This window comes from Dermacentor silvarum, chromosome 9, assembly GCF_013339745.2.
Source record: "Dermacentor silvarum isolate Dsil-2018 chromosome 9, BIME_Dsil_1.4, whole genome shotgun sequence".
NCBI classification, from domain to species: domain Eukaryota; kingdom Metazoa; phylum Arthropoda; class Arachnida; order Ixodida; family Ixodidae; genus Dermacentor; species Dermacentor silvarum.
In genome coordinates this window covers 41,040,096-41,064,640 of record NC_051162.1, presented here as the reverse complement: position 1 = coordinate 41,064,640, position 24,545 = coordinate 41,040,096, and the positions used below count along the sequence as shown (strand labels likewise).

The 24,545-nt window shown below is 44.4% G+C and overlaps 1 protein-coding gene across 3 annotated transcripts in view; it reads left to right on the top strand.

Annotated features, from left to right (window-relative positions):
- LOC119465213 (lipase member M-like) overlaps positions 1-24,545 on the top strand; it is an 84,667-nt gene that overhangs the window by 14,551 nt on the left and 45,571 nt on the right. For all 3 annotated transcript variants that reach the window (XM_037726006.2, XM_049656541.1, XM_049656540.1), the window contains exons 2-6: positions 95-230; positions 4,311-4,527; positions 10,698-10,812; positions 17,678-17,828; positions 22,992-23,084. In XM_037726006.2, the coding sequence (XP_037581934.1) occupies positions 108-230; positions 4,311-4,527; positions 10,698-10,812; positions 17,678-17,828; positions 22,992-23,084 (699 nt within the window). In that variant the 5' untranslated portion in view covers positions 95-107. The remainder of the gene's footprint in view (positions 1-94; positions 231-4,310; positions 4,528-10,697; positions 10,813-17,677; positions 17,829-22,991; positions 23,085-24,545) is intronic.

Sequence of the window (24,545 nt, the reverse complement as noted above, 5' to 3'; positions counted from 1 at the left end):
AGACGAGGACGAGTGTGCATCTAAAAAAAGCAGAAGGCCACATTACACATTTAGAATGCTTCTGTGCTCGCCCGTGTGCATCCATTCTGCGCAGGTGAGGCGGCAGGATGACTGATCTGCGGGCACCCTGTCGTGTTCTACGGAAGCCTTTTCTTTTGCTAATGTTGTTCTCGATACGGAACCTGACAATATGTGCCTCCGACGTAGAGCAGCAAGCAAAGATGACAACGGTAAGCGAGATGTATTTAGTTTTTATTACTAAAAGTTGCAATGTTTTCAACCGTTGTTAAGAAACTGCTCGCGCGAGAGAGCTTCCTTAAAATATTGCTTACGTGTGGAGAATGCATGTTTGATGAAATAGAAAAAAAGTTGATGCATTGCTTATGAAATGAAAGCTCACATTGTACTGGCGCGACACCAACTGTCGCTCACAAAAGAGCACATAAAATGAAAACATCGACATGACGGCAATGCTCACCTAAACGTGACAGGGTGCTCTCACTGGTGTATACCTATGCTCCTCGAGAAAGAAATCCCCTTCATTGACTTTGCTTTTCCACAGAGTGCTACTTCGGCTTGGTAGTCAAAAGCGAAGTCATTCATTTGCTGATGGTAGCTTCCAATAACCGTTGGAGGAAAGTACTCTACTATAATTTACCGCTATGACAAACTGAACCTTGGTTTCCAGGACTGATTCGGACTTGATTGCTATTCCGGTGTGATACCCTGATATCTTATGCATGTGCACATTTTACCATAGGCTCTTGCGAGGGCAACAAATACCCTGATGCGACTTGAGCGTTCAAAACATTTTACGCGTAATAACACCATGGGTACGCTTAAAATGCATGCAAATTTGTGCTTTTAGTTCACATGGGTTTTCCACGGGGACAGAGACGGGAGTATGAATTTTCGGTCTATATAAAGCCTGAGAAAATCTTAGTAGAAGTCGGGTTGTGTAAATTTTAGAACGGGGCGTCAAAGTAGAAGGGAAAACCTCCAAAATGTTTACCTCATGTAACAGAACCGATGTAAGCTAATGTGCGATATCATTAGGAAACAGCAATTGCTGACACTAATAATCGAGTAAGATATGATGTTACGCTTGTTCAGAAGCCGACCTTTGTCAGCTTGCCTCCATTCCGCGTTCTAAAATGCTTTTATTAACAGTGTCTCTCTTAGTGAGTTACCATCACTTTTCGGTATCGGGTACGTATCTATCCTTTTATCGTCTCAAAATGTCATGGTGTGTCCGATAATGTAACCAATGTGCCACGGACACTATGGCATTTGTCCAGTACACCACTACAGCGTGCCACGTAATCAGTCGCATGTAAAGCCACAGAAAGTGTTTAAAATAACTAGCACATCCTCATACGTTAAAATGTGGGCCGATTCCCAAAATAGCGCAGGAAAGAAATTAACGCAGTCGATACTCCTGCAACTCCCCTTAGGCGAGGATTGACGCGATAGTGTGCGTTGCACCGTGATTTCGGCCTACTGTCTGCCAAATTCACTAAGAAAGATATTGTCTTCGATCGACTTGAACTAGGCGTTGAATCGCCTTCTAACGTTTATATATATGTGACGCGACCAGGAGGTTGCGGACGGAGACAAACATGGTCGCCCGAACACTGCCTTTAATCTTTCTCTTCCTCTGCTTCCATGCACGGACCATCTGTGCACCGTCACACCTTCCCCCTCCCCCCAAAAGAGCGCGAGCAACAAACATCTGCGGAAGCAAGAGGACGCTGATAAACGAAGACGAAAAATGCGCAGTAAGTTCAATGTCTCAAGATGACTCTGTAAGCCTTGGCAACTTCACAGAAAAGTTTATCTGTCCGGTGACGTATAGCATAGCTCTGGTGGACGAGCCTGACTGTTGCGCTCCGGACGATATACGCATGCCCAAATGAGGAACGGTTTGGACACATGGCAGCCGTGGGAACTCAGTTGTCGTTGCCACGGTGTCTCCTGATCGAACGTTCGGTGGACTGGGTCGTTGCAGTGATATTTCTGTTGGTCCTGTATGCCAGGAAAGTGCCCGTGTCCGTTACGTCGTTGTGCACAGCGTGGTCGCAGGAATCCTTGAGGTGCGAGCAATACTGATAGGTGGTGCTGAAGGTGTGCTCGCGACGTTTCTTGCTTGCAAAAAGTTGTCTTCGTTGAGTGCGCCTTATGTTTAGGTGGATTGCGCACTGACATTTTATTTGTTGTTGCAAATTTGCTTTCGTCGAGGCTCGCCGTCGTCGTCGGTGTCGAAGTCGTCGTCGAGGTAGCTGAAGTTTACCTTGGAGTGACTGATTCCGATCATTCAGAGGTGGCTGCGACAGCTGATGATGTAGCACTGATTCAGGAATAAGCCTGGTATATCTTTGGCAAATTAGTGTCGCCAGCGGCAGGCAACTGACAGACTGCTTGCTTTCGTGTAGCTTATCTGATGGCGAGGTCAATCTGTAAGGTTCTTGAGAAGCCACTTCTAAGGCTGCCATCCATGTGCCATCGTTCTGAGCGGAAACTTCTGCTAGTTGGCAATGTGTGGTATCTGGTGACCCCGATGCTTCTGCAATGTCAGCGTTTTGTTGAAGATTAGTGTGTGCAAAAGAGCTTGAGATCTGTAAATCAGCCTGAACTCGAAGTGGAAACTGTTCATCCGCTCTTGATGAAGGTAGATGCTCTTTGTCGCCAAATGAGCATATGGTATTGGTGTTTACATTTTGGTGGTCTAGCGAAAAGTACGTTGGATTAATTTTATAGGTTACACTGATTGTGTCCATGCAGCCTGAAATTCCAGGCGGGCGATTATTGGACGACGCCGCAGTGGAGGTGGCTGCACTACATACTTCCAGTGATTGGTCTGGCTCTGGGAAATTCGATGTGCCATGCGTGAACGAAGCAATTCTATAAGGCACGGGCTGCGGAATGAGCGTCATAGAGGACTGGCGTGACTGGAAACCAAGCGGCGGGTCGCACGTATAAAACGCAGTCAACGCATCTGATGGATTCGCGATGGCAGGAGTACGATAGCATGATGAAGACGCACATATTCGCGATTCCTGCATGGAACTGAAACCTGGTGGAAGGTTTGGTCTTGAAGCGAAGTGACTTGGATATCGCTCAGCGAAAGGAGGCTTTACTATGTCCATTGGGAGTGGTGAAATCATGGTAGGCTTGCGATTTTCTTTCGTCTCTTCGGGAGGACCACTACTTGAAGAAATTGTCGATGATCGAGTCATGCGTGGCTTTGGTTGGCACAGATGATGATAGCTACGTTGAGTCTGTGTGTGACTGCGGCGACCCAATTGAAATGTGTCCAGCTGGTGGATAATGGAGGGATCCGTGACATATACTTGAAATCGACTCATCATCTATTCTTTGATTTTCTTCCATGATTCGTTATTTTCAAATATGTGCATGAGGTAGAAGTGAAATGCCTCACCAGTGACATAATCGTTGAAGTTTGCGACCATATCCCGTTCCGGTCATGACGCAGCGGATGCGTGGAGCTCGAAGAGGTGGAACCAATCTTCCACGGGCCCATCGTCCACTGATCCGGTGTACTTGGGTATGTCCATAGGTTGCGGGGATGTGGTCATGATGCTGGTCGGTGTCGGTGGGGAAGCTGTGCGCTCGGGATTCACAGCGTGGCATGGAAGACTTGCATGTTGATGTGTGGCTGATGAGGTGGCTGCAAGGTCTTCATCCTGTCGGCTAGTGTGACGCGACCAGGAGGTTGCGGACGGAGGCAAACATGGTCGCCCGAACACTGCCTTTAATCTTTCTCTTCCTCTGCTTCCATGCACTGACCATCTGTGCACCGTCACATATATATATATATATATATATATATATAAACATCATATAAATAATGTAGTCACGGTGTATATATATATATATATATATATATATATACCGTGACTACATTATTTTGTTCCTATTTTATACTTCGTCGATATCTATAGACGCTGTTATAAGCTCGCCTTTCCGCAACTACTTCCCCGTATTTACTGGTGGCAGCTCGTTTGAAACCAGGTTTTACCGACGCCCGTCCATCTACATAAAACAAAGGACTCTGTACATTCAGTTTGCGACAAAAAGCCACACAACACATCGGCTTACCGGTTGTATTGCTACGATGCTTGTTACCTACAATTATTTTGTTCATAGACGGATATTTGTTATAATGCTGAATAATATTGATTTTGCGCCTGCGTAATTGTGCTGACATTGCTTTTGTACGCATCATAACTTTCCATGTAAATAAAAGATGGACACAATGTGCCACCACTTTCTCGCTCTTCGCTTTGCAGTGCGAGCTGATCAAATACTTTGGCTTTTCCTGCGAGACGACTGAGGCCACCACAGACGACGGGTACATCCTGGAAGTGGACAGGGTGGGCACGTTGGCTAAGAAGGACAGTACGACGTCCTCAGAAAACGGCACCTTTCGCAACCCCATCATCCTTGTGCCAGGCATATTGGATGAGTCGGGTGTCTGGTTCATTAACTACCCTTCGCAGAGCCCGGGTACGCAACTTATTTGTGGCGTATTTTTCAAATAATATAACTAACAACAACAACAACAACAACAACAACAACAACAACAACAACAACAACAACAATAATATTTATTTATACACCACAAGAACAAATACATAGTAGGTGGGCCTGTTGAAGCCTAAATGACTTTTGTGACAAGCCCGGCAGCGCCGGCAACAGCGATGAGGTCAGCTTATGTACATACAGGCGTTACCTTAGTAGTAGTAGTAGTAATAATAATAATAATAATAATAATAATAATAATAATAATAATAATAATAATAATAATAATAATAATGTTTACGCATCAAAAAATACGGAGCAACACAAACAGGCCCGTCCATGCCTCATTTGGCTTAGCGGATATCATGCGGATATCATGCAGCTAATGTTTTCACAATATCCTAGGTTTAGATACCCCCCGCTCGAAAAAAAAATATTAGGTTGCCTTGTTTTGTGCGTTGGGTGAAGATATTGCACACGCATAGAGTTTGAACACAGTTCGAGCAGTGGTTGTTCTTGTTGACCATCCTAGTCTTGCCTGACATAGGCACTATGGGACTTGGACCGAAAGATGGGTAGCTCATTCAGTGTTATAGTCACAAGTACATTTACAGGAATGCTATAAAGGGAGTGTTGTTGAACGGCGAAATTACATGCCAAATTAAAACAAAAATAGCGGGAATAATCAATAGCCTATATTCAAAAGGCACCTAAGAAAAAGGAAATATAAAAATCCAGCAGGTCATGATTAGCAAGTTACACCCACAAATAAACTTTCAGGGCTTTTATTTTCTGGAGTCTTTAGTGCCAAGGCAGTGTCTGGGGGTCTGTACGTGTTATTCCTTTTATGTAGGGTGTTCCAGCGAACACTTTGAAAAAGTTTGAAAGGTTGCCGGTGGTAGATAGCACAATTCTAATTCATGAGTTGGCCTACTCGAAGAGGCGGACATTACTTGCAAAACTTGAAATCCATAATCGAATAATTTACATAAAACCACTACTTATGTTTTTAACTAATTTAATTATGGCCCATATAGCCATTTACAAATTTTAGCGATTGAGTTCGCAAGGCGGATTCACTTTTAACGAGTTCTCAGAATGGTATTAGTTTCGAGATTTTAATGTCCGAATTGACCAGAAATTCATTGACGTTCCAGTATCTTTCTTCAAAAAAAAAAAAAAAACGTCGTTTTATGCGTTCAAGAACAAAAGTAACTGGAACGCCAATGAATTTCTCCGCAATGTTCGGGAATTAATACTGAAAAACTTGTGTTAACCTCACAATTCGTTCCAAGTGGATCCGCCTTGCGAACTCCATGGCTATAATTTATAAATTGCAATACGGGCCATAAGGTGACTAGTTCAAAAACTTCATTCGTGGATTTTTGTTAATTAGTAGAATATGCATTTCAATTTTTTGTGCAAGTAATGTCCGCCTCTTCGAGTAGACCAGCTCATGAACTAGAATTGTGCTATGTGCCACAGACCCCCTTTAAAAAATTTGAAAGTGTTTACTGAAACACCCTGTATAATAATATGCATTGTAAAATTTGGACTGTTGGCAGTTTATTGTATTTTTATTGCAAATTTATGTCACCGGCAGATCTCGAGACACGTAATGAACCATTAGGATCAGTTCATAAATGGTCTGAGGATTGGCCAATAATATTATTATCCAAGAACCTGCGGTACTTTGGATCACTTAGGCAAAAGGACGAATGGACGGATTACTCCGATGCAATTAATAACATCCCGACTATAAGGTTTAACGCTTTACCATGCAACTAATGTTTTAACAATATGCTCGGTTTAGATTCCCCCCCCCGAAAAAAAACACCACCTCAATTCTTTTGCAAATACCTTTTTTAGACTTCAGCTCCATTCAGCGGCACTAAAAACAAAACTGCCGGCTTACGTGCACTACTTCAAGAAATCCTAGAATGTGACATCTTGCTTTGTTTCCTGACAATAAGAAATGTATATAACAATTAAAGGCTGTACAACTAAATGCAATTTGGCTTTCATTAAAGAAATTAGAACGAAGTGATGCGCCCGCAAAACTGCATAATAAAGCTGGCTTACTATCTAGATGCATTGCGTAATCAAGGAGTACAGGAGGCATACGTAAATATCTTAGCAAACATCTACAAGGATTCCACAGCTACCTTGGTTCTCCACAAGAAAAGTAGAAAGTTACCTATCAAGAAAGAGGTCAGGCAAGGACACACAATCTCTCCAATGCTATTCACTGCATGCTTAGAAGAAGTATTCAAGCTCTTACACTGGGAAGGCTTAGGAGTGAGGATCAACGGCGAATATCTCAGCAACCTTCGATTTGCAGATGACATTGTCCTACTCAGCAACATTGGAGACGAATTACAACAAATGATTGAGGACCTTAATCGAGAAAGTGTAAGAATTGGGTTGAAGATGAATATGCAGAAGACAAAGATAATGTTCAATAGCCTGGCAAGGGAAACAAGAATTCAGTGTCAGTCAGCCTCTAGAGTCTGTAAAGGAGTACGTTTATCTAGGTCAATTACTTACAGGGGACCCTGATCACGAGAAAGAAATTTACAGAAGAATAAAATTGCGTTGGAGTGCATACGGCAGGCATTACCAAATCTTGACTGGGAGCTTACCACTGTCGTTGAAAAGAAAAGTGTACAATCATTGCATTCTACCGGTGCTAACATATGGGGCAGAAACTTGGAGGTTAACGAAGAAGCTCGCGAACAAGTTAAGGACCGCACAAAGAGCGATGGAACGAAAAATCTTAGGACTAACGTTAAGAGACAGGAAGAGAGCGGTGTGGATCAGAGAATAGACGGGGATAGCCGATATTCTAGTTGACATTAAGCGGAAGAAATGGAGCTGGGCAGGCCATGTAATGCGTAGGATGGATAACCGGTGGACCATTAGGGTTACAGAATGGATACCAAGAGAAGGAAAGCGCAGTCGAGGTCGGCAGAAAAGCAGATGGGATGATGAAGTAAGGAAATTCGCAGGCGCAAGTTGGAATACGCTAGCGCAAGACAGGGGTAATTGGAGATCGCAGGGAGAGGCCTTCGTCCTGCAGTGGACATAAAATATAGGCTGATGATGATGATGATGACTATCTATAACAGAGTGAAATTCAATAGACTGACGTTTTTCTTGTAATGCCTGAATGGAGTAGATCAGATTGATACATCTATCTTTATTGTTGTAGGAAACACCAAGCAGACACGGCATAAACACTGCGGAATACCGGACGAACTCAGTTACCTCCAACTGCTTTGAAGCTTAATATTGACAGCGAAGCTATTCAAGCTGGAGGAGAAATGTCGGAAGTCAGCAGAAAGCTCCGCGCCGTTGCGTAGAAACAACCAAGCCACAGCTGCGCACCACCTGGCTCAACCTCGCCTAGCCGCGCATGCGCCGAAGCAGTAGCGATTACGTCACCTCTTGTTGCCTAGTAATCGCCGGCGCACGTGCGCACTCGCTTCGCCCGACACAGACACGTCTCCGCCGAGCTCCCGCAAGCTGCCCGCTACTGCGCAAGCGCCGTGACGCTATCCCGGTGTGTCTGTTGCGCGCCACCCTTACACTGTGCATAGCTTTCGCCCAGTTAAAATTAAATTATGGGGTTTTACGTGCCAAAACCATTTCTGATTATGAGGCACGCCGTAGTGAGGGAGTCCGGAAATTTGGACCACCTGGGGTTCTTTAACGTGCACCTAAATCTAAATACACGGGTGTTTTCGCATTTCGCCCCCATCGAAATGCGGCCGCCGTGACCGGGATTCGATCCCGCGACCTTGTGCTCAGCAGCCCAACACCATAGCCACTGAGCAACCACGGCGGGTAGCTTTCGCCCAGTGTGCATGCGCTTGGCCTCGGAGTTTGCCATAAAACGGGCTGCGCCTAGTCGTGTCAACTTTCGATAGATATCGAGCGGCTAGCCTCCAACGCGCTCGGCCTCGGCAAGCAACAGCGTTCTTGGCACTGTACCAACCTTGGTTAGCCTGCCTGCGTTGGTGGCATGCCAGGAATGGTGTCACTCGTAGGCGCCGACGCGTCCAGCGCTAATCACGCGAAATGTCGCGAAAGGGAAGGTGCCTCCGAAAATGATCGCTCGAGGATACTTTCAGTACATGCGTAGTTACGTTAAACCAAGTCAATACCTAGCCGTAACAGCCAGTAAGTCTTGAGTATCGACAGTTTCGCTGTGCCTAAGCTTTGCACTACCAAGCGCAAGCTTGCCCGATTTTTTTTTTTGCCTCATATATATCGAATTAAATCAACCAGACGAAGCAATACCTAACATTGCCTCTTTAAATCGGTTCGTATTCCTACTAGAAAAAGAAATACTTGCATGACAGTTTGATACCTACTGTTTTACAGCGAAACTGTTAAGGGCTCAGTCTTCGATGGTCGCGTCCTAACGTAGAAAAAAACTCGCATTGGCCGTATGCTGTATGTGCGAGTGAAAGCGCGCGACGGACGCGCGCTTTCACGGGGAGCGAATGCGTGGCGGAGAGCAAACGCGACTTCTTCCATCGCACGAAAGGCCGGGAGGCGACGGTAGGGAGGGAGAGGAGGCGACCGGGCGGTCGCGCGCACCGTATCTTGAAAGCAGAAGATAGCGCCAACCTTTCCCTTTCCCTCAATAACCACTTATCATCATCATCAAAGTGATCTCCAACACGGCTCCTACCTTTGTATGCGCTGTGCTTTCGCCACTCAGTTTCCGTTGAAGCGATAGACCACATGAACCTTCGCTCGCTGCTGCTGGTGCGCTTGCCAGCGTTTTGACAGCTGTTGTGTGCGGTCACACAAACAACGCGCAGAACTGTTGTCGACGGCGGCCGCGTTCTGCCCGCGTTCGCACCGAACGCGCGCGGCGCTGCTGACTTGTTTATGAAGAATGTGCCAACCTTTGCCGTACACCATATGGCGGTGTACGGTAGCGACCATAAGGCCATGGTGCCTGTGTTCACTAAATAAATGAAAACCACCGGATCATATATATTTCTCATTCGTTAATAGTTAAAATAACCATTGCACCATCACATCTTATTAGTCATAATTGGAAATACCTAATTCCCACCATAGTACGGCTTCGCTGGTCTTCTATCTCCACCTGAGTGGAAGGGCTGACAGTTTTTATATATTTGTTCTTTTCTAGGAAGTGTTATTTTTCATGGTATGTTCATTGCCCATAATCATCTATGTGTCTGTATTATTCACGACTATATCGAATAACTTAAATACGTGGGATGTTTCTATTACTGCGAAATCTATTATATGGACACTGCTGGCAAACTTATGTCACTGTAGTCGCCACTGGCGTCGGTGTCTCCGTGATGTTCCGTAAAAAGTCCAAGTGCGATAACATCGCTGCCGGGCGTCGTATGCTGTAGGCGTGAACGAAAGTTAACGAGTATGAGCCGAGAAGGATGGTCCCTCAATCAATGCCTCCTAGATAGCAGGCCTGTGCACTCTACTTTATGACGTGATGCTATTGAACTGAAATTGTCATTGTCAAGCTCGGTGTGACGAAAGTGATGACGTAGAAATCACCGCGGCTTACACGGGAGCATCCCTATTAGATTCTTTAGCAGTCGGGCAAGGTAGCATGGCTTCATGGGTTAAGGTGCACAGGCCTTGTGCTATCACATGGCCGTGCGCATCCTATATTGGGAAAAATCCGCGCTGAATTCGAAGGTTACCCTTCCTGAGTTAGCTGATGGCTTCATGTGCTCTGCGTTCTTTCTCGCCTAGTTCGCGTCAATGCGAGAGGTGGAACGAAGCGAGAGTATTCCATTGCCTCTGCTACCGCTCTTGATAGGGCCAGTGTTCTGACAGCGAGTGTCCACTGTCATCGAGTGAGATGTGTATATGTTTGCCTGTGCGCACGTGACCATGTGCTGGGGAATTTAGTAAGCGAATTTTTACGGCGGTTTATGCAGCTGATAAAACGACTAACCTTACTACGTATATCTTTCTATTAATTTGCTGTCCGAATCAATCCTTTCTCCGTCGGGCGAAAGTGTGACCATTTTCTTTATCCCTTGTGTTAAAGAACTGCATTCATGGCTTATAATTGTCACTGCCACTTAGTCTACACGAGCAAATTACTGTGGTAATAAGTTTGTCGTTATAAATTGCAGGTTTTCTTCTAGCTGAGCGTGGCTACGACCTATGGGCTATGAACACCAGAGAGATAGCGTTCCGCTCTCACCACAAGACTCTGAGCCAAAACGATGACCGATACTGGCAATGGAGGCAAGTCATTTTGTACTGAAATCATTATTTCTGATGGCAAAGTTCGGTATATTTCGAAAGGACAAAAATTATGTTCACTCGCAAAAAATAATAATCAAGCGTCATAACTTGTTGTTTCCGATGAAAAAATTTCACGAATCGAAAGAGGGCCTAATTTTTTCTACTACAAAAACAGTGTGCATTTGAGTCCTTAAGTCTCTTACTGGCTGGATCTTGTGAATGAACACATTTTAAGGATGGGTAAAGGCACTGCACTCTCTCTATTGTGCACCATAGTGACTGAGGGGTACATTCGTCACACAAATCTGACGCGAGTCTATTGTCGTAATGCGCAGCCCATTGCTTAAGAAACGGTTTTTCCTTTTTATATCTTCTTGCTCTCCCTGCATAAATTAAATGCAACAATGTTACACACCTCTTAAACGACTTCAAATAATGAAGATGATGAAACGTTCCTGCTAAACGTATTGGCATTATTAACCCTATTGTCAGAATAATGTAGCTATTTGTGTACATTTTGGGAAATGACCCAGACTTCTCCCTGTTTCAAACAAAGCACTACAATTGGAGCTCGTTCAGTTTTACTTGGACCACTAAACGTGAAGATTGATAAACTCTGGGCGAACGCGAGAATGAAGTGTCAGAATGACGCCACAGTTAACAGAATGAAGGTTTTCTTTTTATGCACACAAAATTATATCGGTGAAAATGTGGCCTTTGTGCTGATGCTGCCCATGTTTGCCGGCTACCTGATCAATTGAATAGATGAGCGCGAATAACGTGGGACAGCATTAGGCATGTTTACCATAAGTAATTGTAAGAATTCATACACAACGTAAACACTTTTTCAGAACACCGCTTTCCAGGCAAGCATCGTTTGGAAATGTTCCAACTTTGTCACAATGTAAATTAATAAAGCTGTCCGACCAAATTCTTCATTCCAATATGAATGTTTCAAAAGCTGTACATGAATGGTCAAGAGAAAATATTTTTATGGGTGGGAAAGATATAATTGCAATTTTTCTAATACAAATTTTCTCTAATTGCAAAAAAACAATGCTATATTTATATTCGTAACCAACACAAAAAGAGGTGCAATTATTAATAACGTCCCCTTCCATGCAAGCAATATTCATTTAGTTGCATTGAGAGAGTGGTAGAATATTACGAATGTTGCTTTCTCAGGAAATGAGCGTAAGTGAGCTTAATAAAGAAAATCAAGGAAGCTGGAACTTCACGGTTCATTTGTGCACATCGTGCAGAGCTGGAAGCTTTTGTTTCACTTTCTCTTTATATTCAATATGCCTTGTGGAAAATCATACCAATTCAAGAAATACTTACACAGGAGCTAAGTTATCAAGCCATCTCTTCATATTTGCCCTGCAATAGGCTTTGGAGTTCTCCGTGTTACATACGCCAAGAAAAACCCACGATAGAATTTTAAGTTTTACTTTGACAGAAGTTAAGTGCTAGAAATCGAGTTTGCTTTTGCGTCCATCCGTCCGCCCATTCGGTTACGCTGACGATGATCGCTGGCGTCATCGACGACACACAACGATGGGTTTGTCATCGTTATCTCACCAAGTCAGTGCCAGCTGCGCCCTTGCAAGAGCGTGAAAAAAGAAGGGCAACCACTGACGGTGATAAAGAAGACAAAGTCGACGTTATGAGGGTTGAAATGATTTGATGATTATAAAGTTGACTATATCTCTATTAGTTTGTATCGTTCTGTCTTTTTCTTCATGTTAATTACACACTAATGTTGTATCTTATTGATATCGTATTTCACGCGCAGTTGCATTGACCTTTTCATCAAACGCACGCAACCCAACCACGCAGGGCGTGCGGGAACATCATTGATACCTCATCCCCCACCCTCGCACGTGTAAGCAAACGCGTACTGCGCAGATGGCACTATTAGTAAAATATGGCGCACTTAACGAGTGTTTACGACTAATTATACTCCTTTTTGAATATCTGAAAATCGCGACTTCTTCTCAGCGTAGAGGTATCATTTCGTAAAATTTCCATGCTCATACGACATTTAAAAGCCACCTAACCAGCCGTTTCTTCTCTGGGAATGGTTACAAGATCGCAAAGATCCAATATACACCATATCCACTTGAAGCCAGCAAATTAGACCACGTTTTCAGAAACAAAACTTCACAACCGCCTCCACCGTGACTTGAAGCCATGGCATTGAAGGACTGGGTATTTATGAATCGAGCCCCCTAACCACTAATTTATCGTGCAACAGCGTTGAACAATTAGTGCAAGGCCTCGCGCTGCAGATAATTGGAACAATTGCGTCTGTGCATGAATATCGGAGCTCAGAAGGAGCAGTAATGCACAGACTGAGACTGTGTAGATTATGGGTAGTGCGTAAAAATTATTCTTGACAATTTCGCGGGGTGTTTGAATGCAATCCTGCTTTGTCACGTTCGTGAAAACAGCGTTGATGGCGCCAGGTAGGCGCACGTGATAATTAAGGTTGATGATAAGCTTTAAACATGGCAGACACCCAAAATACAGGATGCGCCAAGAGTACGTGGTTGATGGAAAACACGTCATAGACATTGACAACGTCAATGCCAGAAGCGATGTCGCAGTGTCTATGCCATGTGGTTTACAAAGTAACCCACATTATTCACAGCCGCGAAGTGCCCTATATAGCAGCACTGCAAATGAACAGGGAAAATGAAATCGCTCTAACATTGTAAGTGGCACTGTACGATTTCGTAATTCAGTGAGCCTAAGTGCAGAAAAACCTAACAGAACAAATGCCTCCCCATTTGTGGCCGAAATATCGACTTACAGAAAAGTTGAATGAAAAATCCACAAGGACCAAGAATTGGTTCAGGCGAAGTTTTTATTGGTGTTTGTGATGATTGTGGTTCCTTTCTTTGCTAAATGTTTTAAGGAGAGATTGGTGCCTATATGTGGCGCCGGGTACTCCTCTTCTCTTACATGATAGTTTTCGTCGGAAAGTTTTCAACAATCGCAAAACTGGACTAATAAATAAATGAATGAACATTCACATACTAATTCTTGGTACTGCGACATAAATAAACGTTAGCGGACATAGCATAAGTTCTCGCAAAGCCGAAGTGTTCACACGCAACACATGAGTTCCCACAGCATGAATGTTCACAAAACCAAGATCCTCATACAGAAGAGGTTGAGCACTTGCGAATTAGGTCCCTCTTGAATGCCACACTCAGTACAACAGACTTGTACGCATAGACAAAGGCTACATGAACACGAAGACACAATGAACATGTAATTAATAGTACCGGTTAATAATAACAATGCTAGCAATAACTGATGTGTGACTTAGTATTTTTGTGATATTTTTTATTCCTACAAAAGTTGTACTTAGGCGCGCGCAGCGATGTTTTGAAGTTTTGCTGTCGGCCATGGACCCAAAAATTTTCCTAAGGATAGTGACTGTATATCCAAGTGTGTCACCGATCTCGGGGGCGTGCGGGTGTTATGAGAGATGGAAAGGGAAGACGCATGGCGACACAGCAAGCAGATATTTAATCACACTCGAAACCAAAAAACCTCAAACTAAAAACTCATTCAAACTAGAATGCACTGAACTAAAACACAATGAACAAATAAATGCCAACAAATGTACAACCTAATGAATCAATAAATATCCTTAACTTCGCCTCCGTTAGTCCTAGGCCCTTCTTACCCCAAAGTCTGGCATCACTGGCCTACTGTAGTGACGATACAAGAAAGTCTTTCTTACGAAAGTTCGTCGATGCGCGTATTTTCCCGGCCGGAGGCTTGTCAACTCTTCAATGTGGTTGTTTCGCCGATCTTCGCATAAACGGTGCTGCATAGAAGTCGGTCCTACCCTTCAACTTGCTCGTCTCGGGAGCCTGGGTAACCCGGTCGCTGTTGCTGACGTGGCAGGGAGGCGCGACGGCTTAGGCCTAGCGACGTGCTCGGCCGCCGCTTCGGTCTAGCTCCTTTCCCGAGTGCCGACGTGGCGTTCCGGGGATCATCGAACGTGCCGGTCTGCCGTGGAAGAGGGGTCCTTTCTGGGGTGCCCGGTCCTGCCGTGAGAGGCTGCAGCCAGTCCAGGAGCCTCACTCGAACTTGCCGAGGTCGACGGCCACACCTTGGACGGCCAACGTCACGGACTCGGCCAGACCCCCAAGCCTCCCGTCGCCAGAGCGGAGCTGGCGATGCGGCCTTCCTGGCCCGGAGCCATGTCGATAATGCTCGCTCAGCCTTGCTTCTCCCTCGATGACAGCTCGGATCACGCGCCTCGCGCGCTCGCGCCGTTCGGAACGCTCCGATCACATCGTCCTTGTCTTCTTTTATTTCGCCTCCGGCCTCTTACCATGACAAAAAGTAAAAACATGACAAAAAAAGTCATGACAAAAGCTTTTTATTCCTACAAAAGTTGTACTTAGGCGCGCGCAGCGATGTTTTGAAGTTTTGCTGCCGGCCATGGACCCAAAAATTTTCCTAAGGAAAGTGACTGTATATCCAAGTGTCACAGCTGTCCCCGATTCGTCGTCGGCGCGAAGTCGATCGACGGGGTAGACAAGCTGTTTGGTCGTTCCGTACTCAAGCGAACACAGTGAAGAGAGTCAGAGTCGGGAGTAAACAAAAAAACAAGATATTTATCGGCTGATAAATATACACAAATTAATAAAATAAAATACACTAGACAAACTAACACAACTGAACTTAATATAACACAATGATGAAGACGAATAAATACGAGCAACTAACAGTAGATATAAAAATGAAACAGTGCGAGGATCAAATACACAAGAACACACTAAACACTAAAGCAAAGTTCGATAGAAGTCAAAATTCAAAAGAAAACAAATGGTGTCATACGCTTGGCCGGGCAGCAGCAGCAAGTCCATAGACCGTGAAGTCGGTACACAGAGCTTTCCCGAAGAAGGCTGGTGGTCCGATCTTGTCGAGGTTGATGCGAATTGCTGGGCTGGGTTTCCCGGGAGTCTAGATCCGACGACTTCCCTCAAGCAGGTTGAGCTAACTTGAGGCGGACTACCGAGTACTTCGTTGCAGACGCTGGTTTGACGTCTCGTACGTCAACTAGTTACTTGGAGTTCCGACGCGGCTAGGCGGCTCAGACGATAGTGGACGGCGCTAGCTCCTTGACTACTTCTCCGCAGATTACAGGATCAGCTTCTAGACTCATCATCAGGGCCCAAAACCTGCGCTTTTCCCTTCTCCTTTCCTGCTCCTTTCCCAAGTTCTCTATGTAGGGAAACTGCCGGTATGTAGAGTTCTCCTAATTCACGGCTCCTAGCTCCCAACAGTCTTGGCCGCGCCCTTTTCACCATGGACGAAAAGCGGAAGATTCTCCTCTCTCCCAAGGCCAAGGGCCAAGGTCGAACCCGGCACTACCACGTGGCCGTACATGCACACTTCGGGGTCCGTAATCGGCGTGTCGCGTCTCGAATCGAGACGCCGCCCGTGAGGCTACGACGCTTTTGACGCCCGTAATTCGGCGAGTCGCTAATCGAAATGATACGCCGCACAGTGAAGACCCCATGTTTTTGACGCCCGTAATTCGGCGTGTCGCTAATGAGCGTCAAAACCACTCTCGAAAATATGCCGCTCCGTGACACCAAGACATGTAGTTTTTCCAAAAGGTTCTAACAGGGAGCATCATGTTTTTACAGTGTAGAAGAAGGTGTTCTATGTCTTCATCAGCCTCTTCACATCATATACAAGAAGCTTTAGTATAGACAGTGTCTATCCAAGTCCTATGAACAGTTGTTTCAACAGATCGGTTAATGTTAAACGGAATATTGAATTCTATTCCAGGATCAATATTGTATAATTGAGAGTTCTGCACATCATTTATGAACCAAGTTTCTTTGGACCTTCTTAGCGACCATTTGCAAGTAGAGACCAGATGACCCAGTTGGACAATTTTCAATGGGAGCCCCCTCACTCAACTTAAACACTTCTGGATACTCACTCTAAGTGAATATGCCTTTCATCCTCAGCGGCTACAATTTTTGAATTGCAATATGTGGGGCAAAATAATTAATTCAGAAGATAATTAGTAAATTTTTGTGAAGTAGCTGAATAGGTGTTTAGATTTTTCATGTGAGTAATGTCCGCTTCACGGAATAACCCAGATGAAGGACTAAAAACATGTTATCTGCAACATGCATCCCACTGCAACGGGAACAGAGGGAACACGATGGCCAATGTTCTCGCGAAGTAAAAGGGTGTGTTGTTGAATTGCTGCCTTTGTAAAACTTCCTTAACAAGTGCTCGAAAGCGTTATATGCGGGCAAGGTTTCAAACAACGTAGTCATATAGGATGACCATTTCAAAGTATGTAATTTGGTTAGGGACTACTGAAATTATTAATAATGCAGCTCGAAAAGAAAAAACAGCTTCGCTGGAAATTAGGTTGTTGTTCTGCAAGGTCTCACCAGTCTTTTGCCTTATTGTTATTAATTATAAAGTTCTTGCTTTAGCTGAATACATTTCATACAACCGCACCCGTCCAACCTAACAAAACACCCTGTAACGGCTGGATTCGATGTCCAGTTCTACACAGTGAGGAAACGTAATTATTTGAGCAATAAACAAGCAAAAGAAAAATTAGATGGTGGTCTTCACTGGGGGACAATGCTAGTGGTCGGAGTAAATGAATTCAGAGCTAAAGCAAACGCTGGTATTTTTTTTACCAGCTGAAAGAAACACCAGGTGACGTCATAAACTGGCGCACAACGCAACAGTACACATCGTTGTTGTTTAGGCAGTTAATCAATGTAAGTGATGTGTATGTTTATCGAGGGCATTTACAATTTCTTGCCATTTGTTTTGCACTGAACCTTTGTCTCAGCTTTGATGAAATCGGCCGCTACGATATCGCCGCCGTCATTGACCTTGTGCTGAATGTCACCCGTGCAAGCAAGGTCACGCTGCTGGCATACTCCCAAGGAATGACTGCGAGCTTGACTCTACTTTCTACGAAGTCGGAGTACAACGACAAGGTTCGTTTTTAGTAACCCTTGTGGCCCGGTGTCGTTGTTGTCTATAGTGTTAGAGAGAGAATAAACATCTTTAATGTCTAAATGCAGCTTTGGAGAGGCGTCTATAGTGTTAGCAGCAGCATGCGCAGCTTGAGTAGTGCTGGTGCATTTTAGAGTTATACCAACAATAGGGCTGTTTGTGTTGGAAGATACTTAGCTGTAAAAGAAACTGGTGTAATACAAGGGTAAGACAAAAATCATCCGCAATGTACCTATAAATTTGTTGCAATACAAATTGGGAAATCGCGTTAGCATAATTTTTCCATATAGTCCCCTCGCTTTTTAGCGCACTTGGCCCATCGTTGCACAAGCTTCCTGATGCCCTCAGAAAAGAAGGTTTTTGGCCGAGCAGCGAGCCACGCATGCACCACGTCCTTCACTTCTTGGTCCGAGGTGGATCGAAGGCCCCTTAATGCCCCTTTGAGTGGACCAAACAAGTGGCAGTCAGAAGGGGCAAGATCAGTTCTATACGAAGGATGAGCCATTACATCAAACTTGAGTTTCCTGAGCATTTCAGCAGTGTGGGCAGCAACACATGGACGGGCATTGTCGTGCAACAGGACAACTCCTTTTGACAGCAGTCCTCGTCGTTTGCTTAAAATTGCAGGCTTTAGCCTGTCAGTAAGCATCTCACTGTAACGCGTGCTGTTTATTGTTGTGTCATTCTCTGGATAATGTTCCTGTACTGGGCCTTGTGCATCCCAAGAAACGGTACGCATCAGTTTTCCTGCGGATGGTTGGGTTTTGAACTTTTTCTTGCTGGGAGATTGTGAAGGTTCCCATTCCATACTCTGCCGTTTACTCTCCCGCTCGTAATGATGGATCCGTGTTTCGTCACCAGTGATGATTCTGTCTAAGAAGTCGTCACGTTCGTTACCATCGTGATCCAATTATTTTTGGCAGACGGCCAAGCGCGTTTGTTTATGCAACACTATGAGTTGTTTTGTGACCCATCATGCACAGACTTTATGAAACCCAGGTCTGTTGTGGATGATTTCGTATGCAGAACCATGAATAATTTGCACACGATGTGCCACGTCATCAACAGTCAATCGTCTGCCTAAAAGAACCATGTCACGTGCAGGCTCAAAGTTGTCCTCATTTGTGGCCGTATATGGTCGTCCGGCTTATTCCTAATGCGTAACATTTGTGCCACCATTTTTGATTTTTTCAATCCATTCGTAGACTGCAAGACACTGTTCCCTTATTGTGCCGAAAATCTTTGATGAATTGCGACCCCTGATACAGCTTTCGACCACAAAAACCGGATCACTGCTCGTTGGTCCTTTTGGTGGAAACTTCTAGGATGGAGCGCCCATGATCTATTTACGACAAAAGGAAGACAAATTGAGGAATTAGGATCAAACTTTCATAGCATGACCAGAACGGTATAACAATAAAATAAACGGGGACACAGGTCAGTACAAACAATGTAGGAAGAGCTATGTCAAAATTGTGAATAATTTTTGACTTACCCTTGTAGCACCTCTACGTGTATCGTAAACGTATTTCGATCACGGCATTGAAGCTTTGACCTGGAGGTCTCGCCGGTACCTAGGACATCCTGTGTAAGCACAGCCCCGATTAACTCTGATTAAAAGAGTTAAAAGCTCTGTGAACTGTGGTTAAAAGAAATTGTTAGCGATATATGAACTGTTATCACCAGCCATTGCATTCAATGGAAAACAGCCGCAACAGTCTGACAGGCGTGTTGAAAAGTAACGCTATAGTAGTCGAAGAGACTACCACTTGCAAACTGCTGTGAGGTGCTGAAGCCCTTCCATGGCATTGCTATAAACGGCTACCTGCTTGGCCAAAACACAGCTCGTACTCTTTTGACGTTTTTCAGTCATCTGTCGCGTCTCCTACAATGCTAGTCGCGTGACGAGACGGTGTTGTGTCGATTTCACGACTGCAATGCTGAATTCAATAAGACGGCGCCAAAATAATCGCGCAGGCACAAATACACACACACATGCTTAAACACTATTACGTGGGTTGTACAAATCGTTCCCTGCAATCTGACACAACTAAGAATTTAGGACGCTTTTTGAACTAAACAGCCTCATTTTCTTATCCTTCGCAAGATAACAAGGTTTTTCATTCTTGGGGTTTAACCCAAACGAAGCCGTCTGTGGTAGCATTACGGATACTTATTTTCATGCAAGAATTCACTTGACTACCAATAAAGTTTGACCATACAATAAACTTTTGCCGTACCATTCACCTGACTACCGTAGTCAGGCAGCCGTAGTGATATAAAAGCAGTCGTATCAACATGGTCTACCGACTCTAGAAAGGCAAAATAAGCATATTGGAGTAGATAGCAGCCTAGAATCCGCTATGGTTCAGTGGCTGTGGTGTTGTGATGTTCTGCACCCTTCGCAGGTTCTATTTCCGTCGCCGGTGGCCGCATTACAATGTAGCTGTAATTCTAAAACGCGCTGTATCAAAAGCGTTTGTATTTCCAATTTCGTACCCTGGTAAATCGCTGGGCATTTAAAAGATGTGATCTGTTGGTTTCAGTTATTACCAAAAGGTTCTAGTATACTAATAGCATAACTGTTTTCTTTTGGTACAGGTGCATTCTATTATATTGCGTTATTTTGCTTTCATGAATGTAATACTTGACTAGAAAAACATTTCAAGTGGTTTAAAAATATTGTGTAAGAACAATATCTTGTTTCAGGCTGTCACGATGCGTCAATCAAATGCCAAGGTATATCGCACACTACATGATGAACGCCGTCTTTTAAAGCATCGGCTTAAAAGAACGATGTTACACGAGATTCAAAATCACACACATTGGCTAGGAAATGACTTTTCACTACGGCGTGATAAATTAGGCTCGTTATACTAACCATTGGAAGTAAGAATCAGTGTGAAGGTAAATAGACACATCGACACTAGGAGAATCAAATACAATTTTAAATGTGCCAGTTGGAAAGGCATAGACTTGCAGTTCTTGTGATCACGTACAATTACGGAAAACTGGCAGGAAACGATGAGGTTTAGCCGAGTAGATCCCTTCACAAGAACACATCATTTCAGTGAATTGTACTTTTTTCGACTACAACGACCACACAGAGTTTTGAATACAAGGACTTCCTGCGGCTGACCAATCAAGCTAGACATAAACAGCAACTATTACGAACGAGATCGCCGCAAATACAACGTTCTATGATTTTTTACTTACTTTAGCTTCCCTCTGCAGTTTCCTACCCTTGCTATTCCCGGCTTTCTTTCGACCCAACCACAAAGTGAAATACTATGGAATCCAGAGAGTTTAAGAGAAGGCAGGGATGTTAAGGAGTAAAGAGTCCGGTTGGCTACCCTACGCTGAGGGAAAAGAAGAGTGTAAGGAAAGGAGAGAGGAAAAGAGAGAAAGGAATGCGGTGTATGAGTACATGCGCTGATGGCACTACGCAGTCAAAGCGCTCACACAAGCCAGTCGTTCTCAGAAAGCAAAAATGTGTCTTCACAGCCTTCCGAGCCCAGGATCAGTGGGGATTGTATTCCAGTGTTGTCCGTTCTCTGAGTCGAAGATCATCTAGTTTCATTAACGCGTTCTAGGTAGATTGCCGCTGTGTTTGAAATAGAAGACAGTGGCAGAGAAGATGGTCCATGCTCTTCCCGAAGCCACAGACATCACATGCCGGATTTTTAGCCACTCCAATTAGTGTTGTAGTCTATTGAGAAACCCTACTCAATTAATTAATACGAATTCGGTAAAAAGATCTGCAATGCTGCCATGCGAAATTATATCTGTGCTTAGTTTTAGGTCTATCCTCGACCTTTTTTTCTACGGAGGCACTGTACAGCAGAAAATATTGCATAACTTAAAGGTAATCTTAACTGCAAGCCCAATACTGCACCCAGATTTCTGCATTCGATGTGGCAGTGATTCATTTTTTAACAGCAAAGCCGTTAAGCTAACCGTAATTTGTGGTGCATAGCAGTGGTAGCTATGGCAACCCGAAGGAAAAGGAGGAGGAGACCGCGTGCGCACGCGGTCCGCGTACTCCTCCTCGCCAGCTCCCGGCCTTCATGACCCCTGCCTCTCTTCTCTCCGCGGCGCGCTGAGCCAGGAGAAAAAAAAAGGCGAAAGCTTGCACTAGACAGCGCGAAGCTCAAGACACAGTGAAGCTGGCCGATTGATATCGAGCGGCTAGCCTCCAACGCGTTCGGCGTCGGCAAGCAGCCGCGTTCTTGGCACTGTGCCAGCCTTGGTTAGCCTGTCTGCGTTTGTGCCATGCCAGGAGCGCTGTCGCTCTTAGGCGCCCACGCGTCCAGCGCTAGTCACGCGAAATGTCGCGAAAGGGAAGGTACCTCCGAAAATGATCGCTCGAGAATACCTTTCGAAATGCGTAGTTAAGTTAAACCAAGTTAAAACCTAGCAGCAACCAAGTTCATACCTAGCAGTAGCAGCCAGTAAGCTTCGCTGCGCCTAAGCTTTGCGCGACCGAGTGCAAACTTGCCTGATTTTTTTTTAACAGCGAAGCTGTTTAAGCCAGCCGTAATTTGTGGTTCGTATCAAGAAACTATCAAGAAATAAAGAAAATAAACTTCTTGCCGAGGCAGGATTTGAACCCGCGTACCCAGGCTCCCTAGGAGTGTCGTAACCACTAGGCTATGCAGCCACGCTTGCAGAACATTCATTTATGCGAACCATATAATTGCGTTCGAGCCTCGTCGTCTTCGTCCACAGCTGGCTCGTTCGCACGAGCTCGTGCCAATGCTCTGCGAGGTGAAGAAGAGGTTTTGCGCGCTGTGCTCGGGAGGTTTATAAAGAAAATGAGAGCGAGAGAGAGAGAGAGGGAGACGCATTCACGGAGCGGGTCTGCTGGAACGCGTTGTCGGCATTGCAACGCGGTGTTGGTGTTGCAAGCTGTGCTATGCAACGCGCAGTGATGGCCGTAAGTCCGAGACGAGCCAAAAATCATCATCATCATGAGTAAGAAGATGAAAAGTTCGCGCGCACTTCGGAAAATGCTGGGCTACGATCGCCCTGCTTCGCTGTTTCAAGCATTGCGTGGCCGAATGCAAGGTTAAGCATTTTTTCTTGTGCCTGCTGTTTTCTGACAGAAACGTGTAAATATCCGAAGCCTGCCCCATTTTTTGCAGGTTGACCTTCTTGTAGCCTATGGTCCTGTGGCGAATATAACTCACATCGGGTTCCCTATTCGTGAGCTGATAGCAATCTCTGGGCCACTGTTCGTAAGTACCAGCTTGATGCAGTCGCTTTCATTTTTGCTGTTACAATAGATGTCTCTTTTCAGGAACTAACAAAAAAGTGAATATCATTGGAAGAATTAGATAACTCAATTCGTGCCTCATGCCAGCACTCTCCATCAAACTGACAAAAGAGCAAATAATTATCACGTGCGACGTGGTGCCTAGGTCCTTGTCTAGGGGACTACACCTGGCAAGTGGTTTTCTTACACATGGCGAGTAACAAATTTGTCGAAACCAATCACACACACAAAAATAATACGCTGTTCGCCACCAGTCCTTAACATGGAATAAAAATTAAAAAATAGCACGGCTAAACAAAGCTAAATGGGTTTAGCGTTTGCATGCTACTCAAATGCGTCATTTTTTTTTACTATTCCGTTCTGAAAAGCAGAGCGCTGACAATAAACGGAAGATTAAGAAGAGGCAAGCAAATAGCTAGATTGTGTTAGATGAATAAAACCTTATTAGCTCAAGCAGGCTAGGTGACGTTTTGCGGTTGCTCCGTTTCAAACGGGGTGCAAATAAAGGTCATCTTCAGCAGCAGCATTAGCTATTTTAAATTTAGCCTGAATAATAAAAGGACCCTCAGGACTGAATTATTAGGTAGTAAAAGATAAGTGAACGTTAACAGGCTATGAATGAATCAAAGGAAGAAAAAGGAGACTACGAAAACGGAAATAAAAGTTTGAAAGGAACTTACCTACGGTGGCCGTCGAACTCACAACCATGGCACAGCGTATATAAAACTCAGCTCCTTGGCGATCTAGTTAGTTCATATCTATAGAAAATGTTGATCAGCGCCAAATTATTACGAAGACGTGGTTAGAAACATGTAACAGCCAAAGGACTATGTCAGCCGTTATAATCAGTAGAGCAAGTGCGTCGGGTACAATTACAGCAAGAACGATATTTAGAGTATATCGGGCTTATATTTTCATGACATCACTAGGTTAACACAAATGTATTCTTCATTGGATGCATCGGAAACTGAAGACTGCGAATGCGAGCCCACCGCTTACGGCTTGCCGAAATAATTGGCAAGTCAGCGTGTTCTCCAAATTTGCAAACCTGTGGATTGTTTTTATTCAAGCGGATATCACTGTAATGTGTCACATCTAGACACATACATCTTCATTCTTGAAGTCGTTTCTTGCTCATATTTTAGGCGGTGCTATGGCAGCTGTCATGCCAACCTTCAGTTTGTAGAAAAGTTGCATATTCGAGATAATTATTGCCAGTTTGGTTACCTAGTGGCCCTAGGTACTTTATATGTGTCTGTCGTTTATCTTCAGTATATTATTGTTAATATTTGAGTTCTTTGACATCATCATCCCACTTGAAAGAGTGTCTCAATATAAATACTTACGAGTCATTCTAACAGAACATCTTTCTTGGTCTAAACACATCGAATATATGAGCGGGAAAGCCCCCCAAAAATTAGGT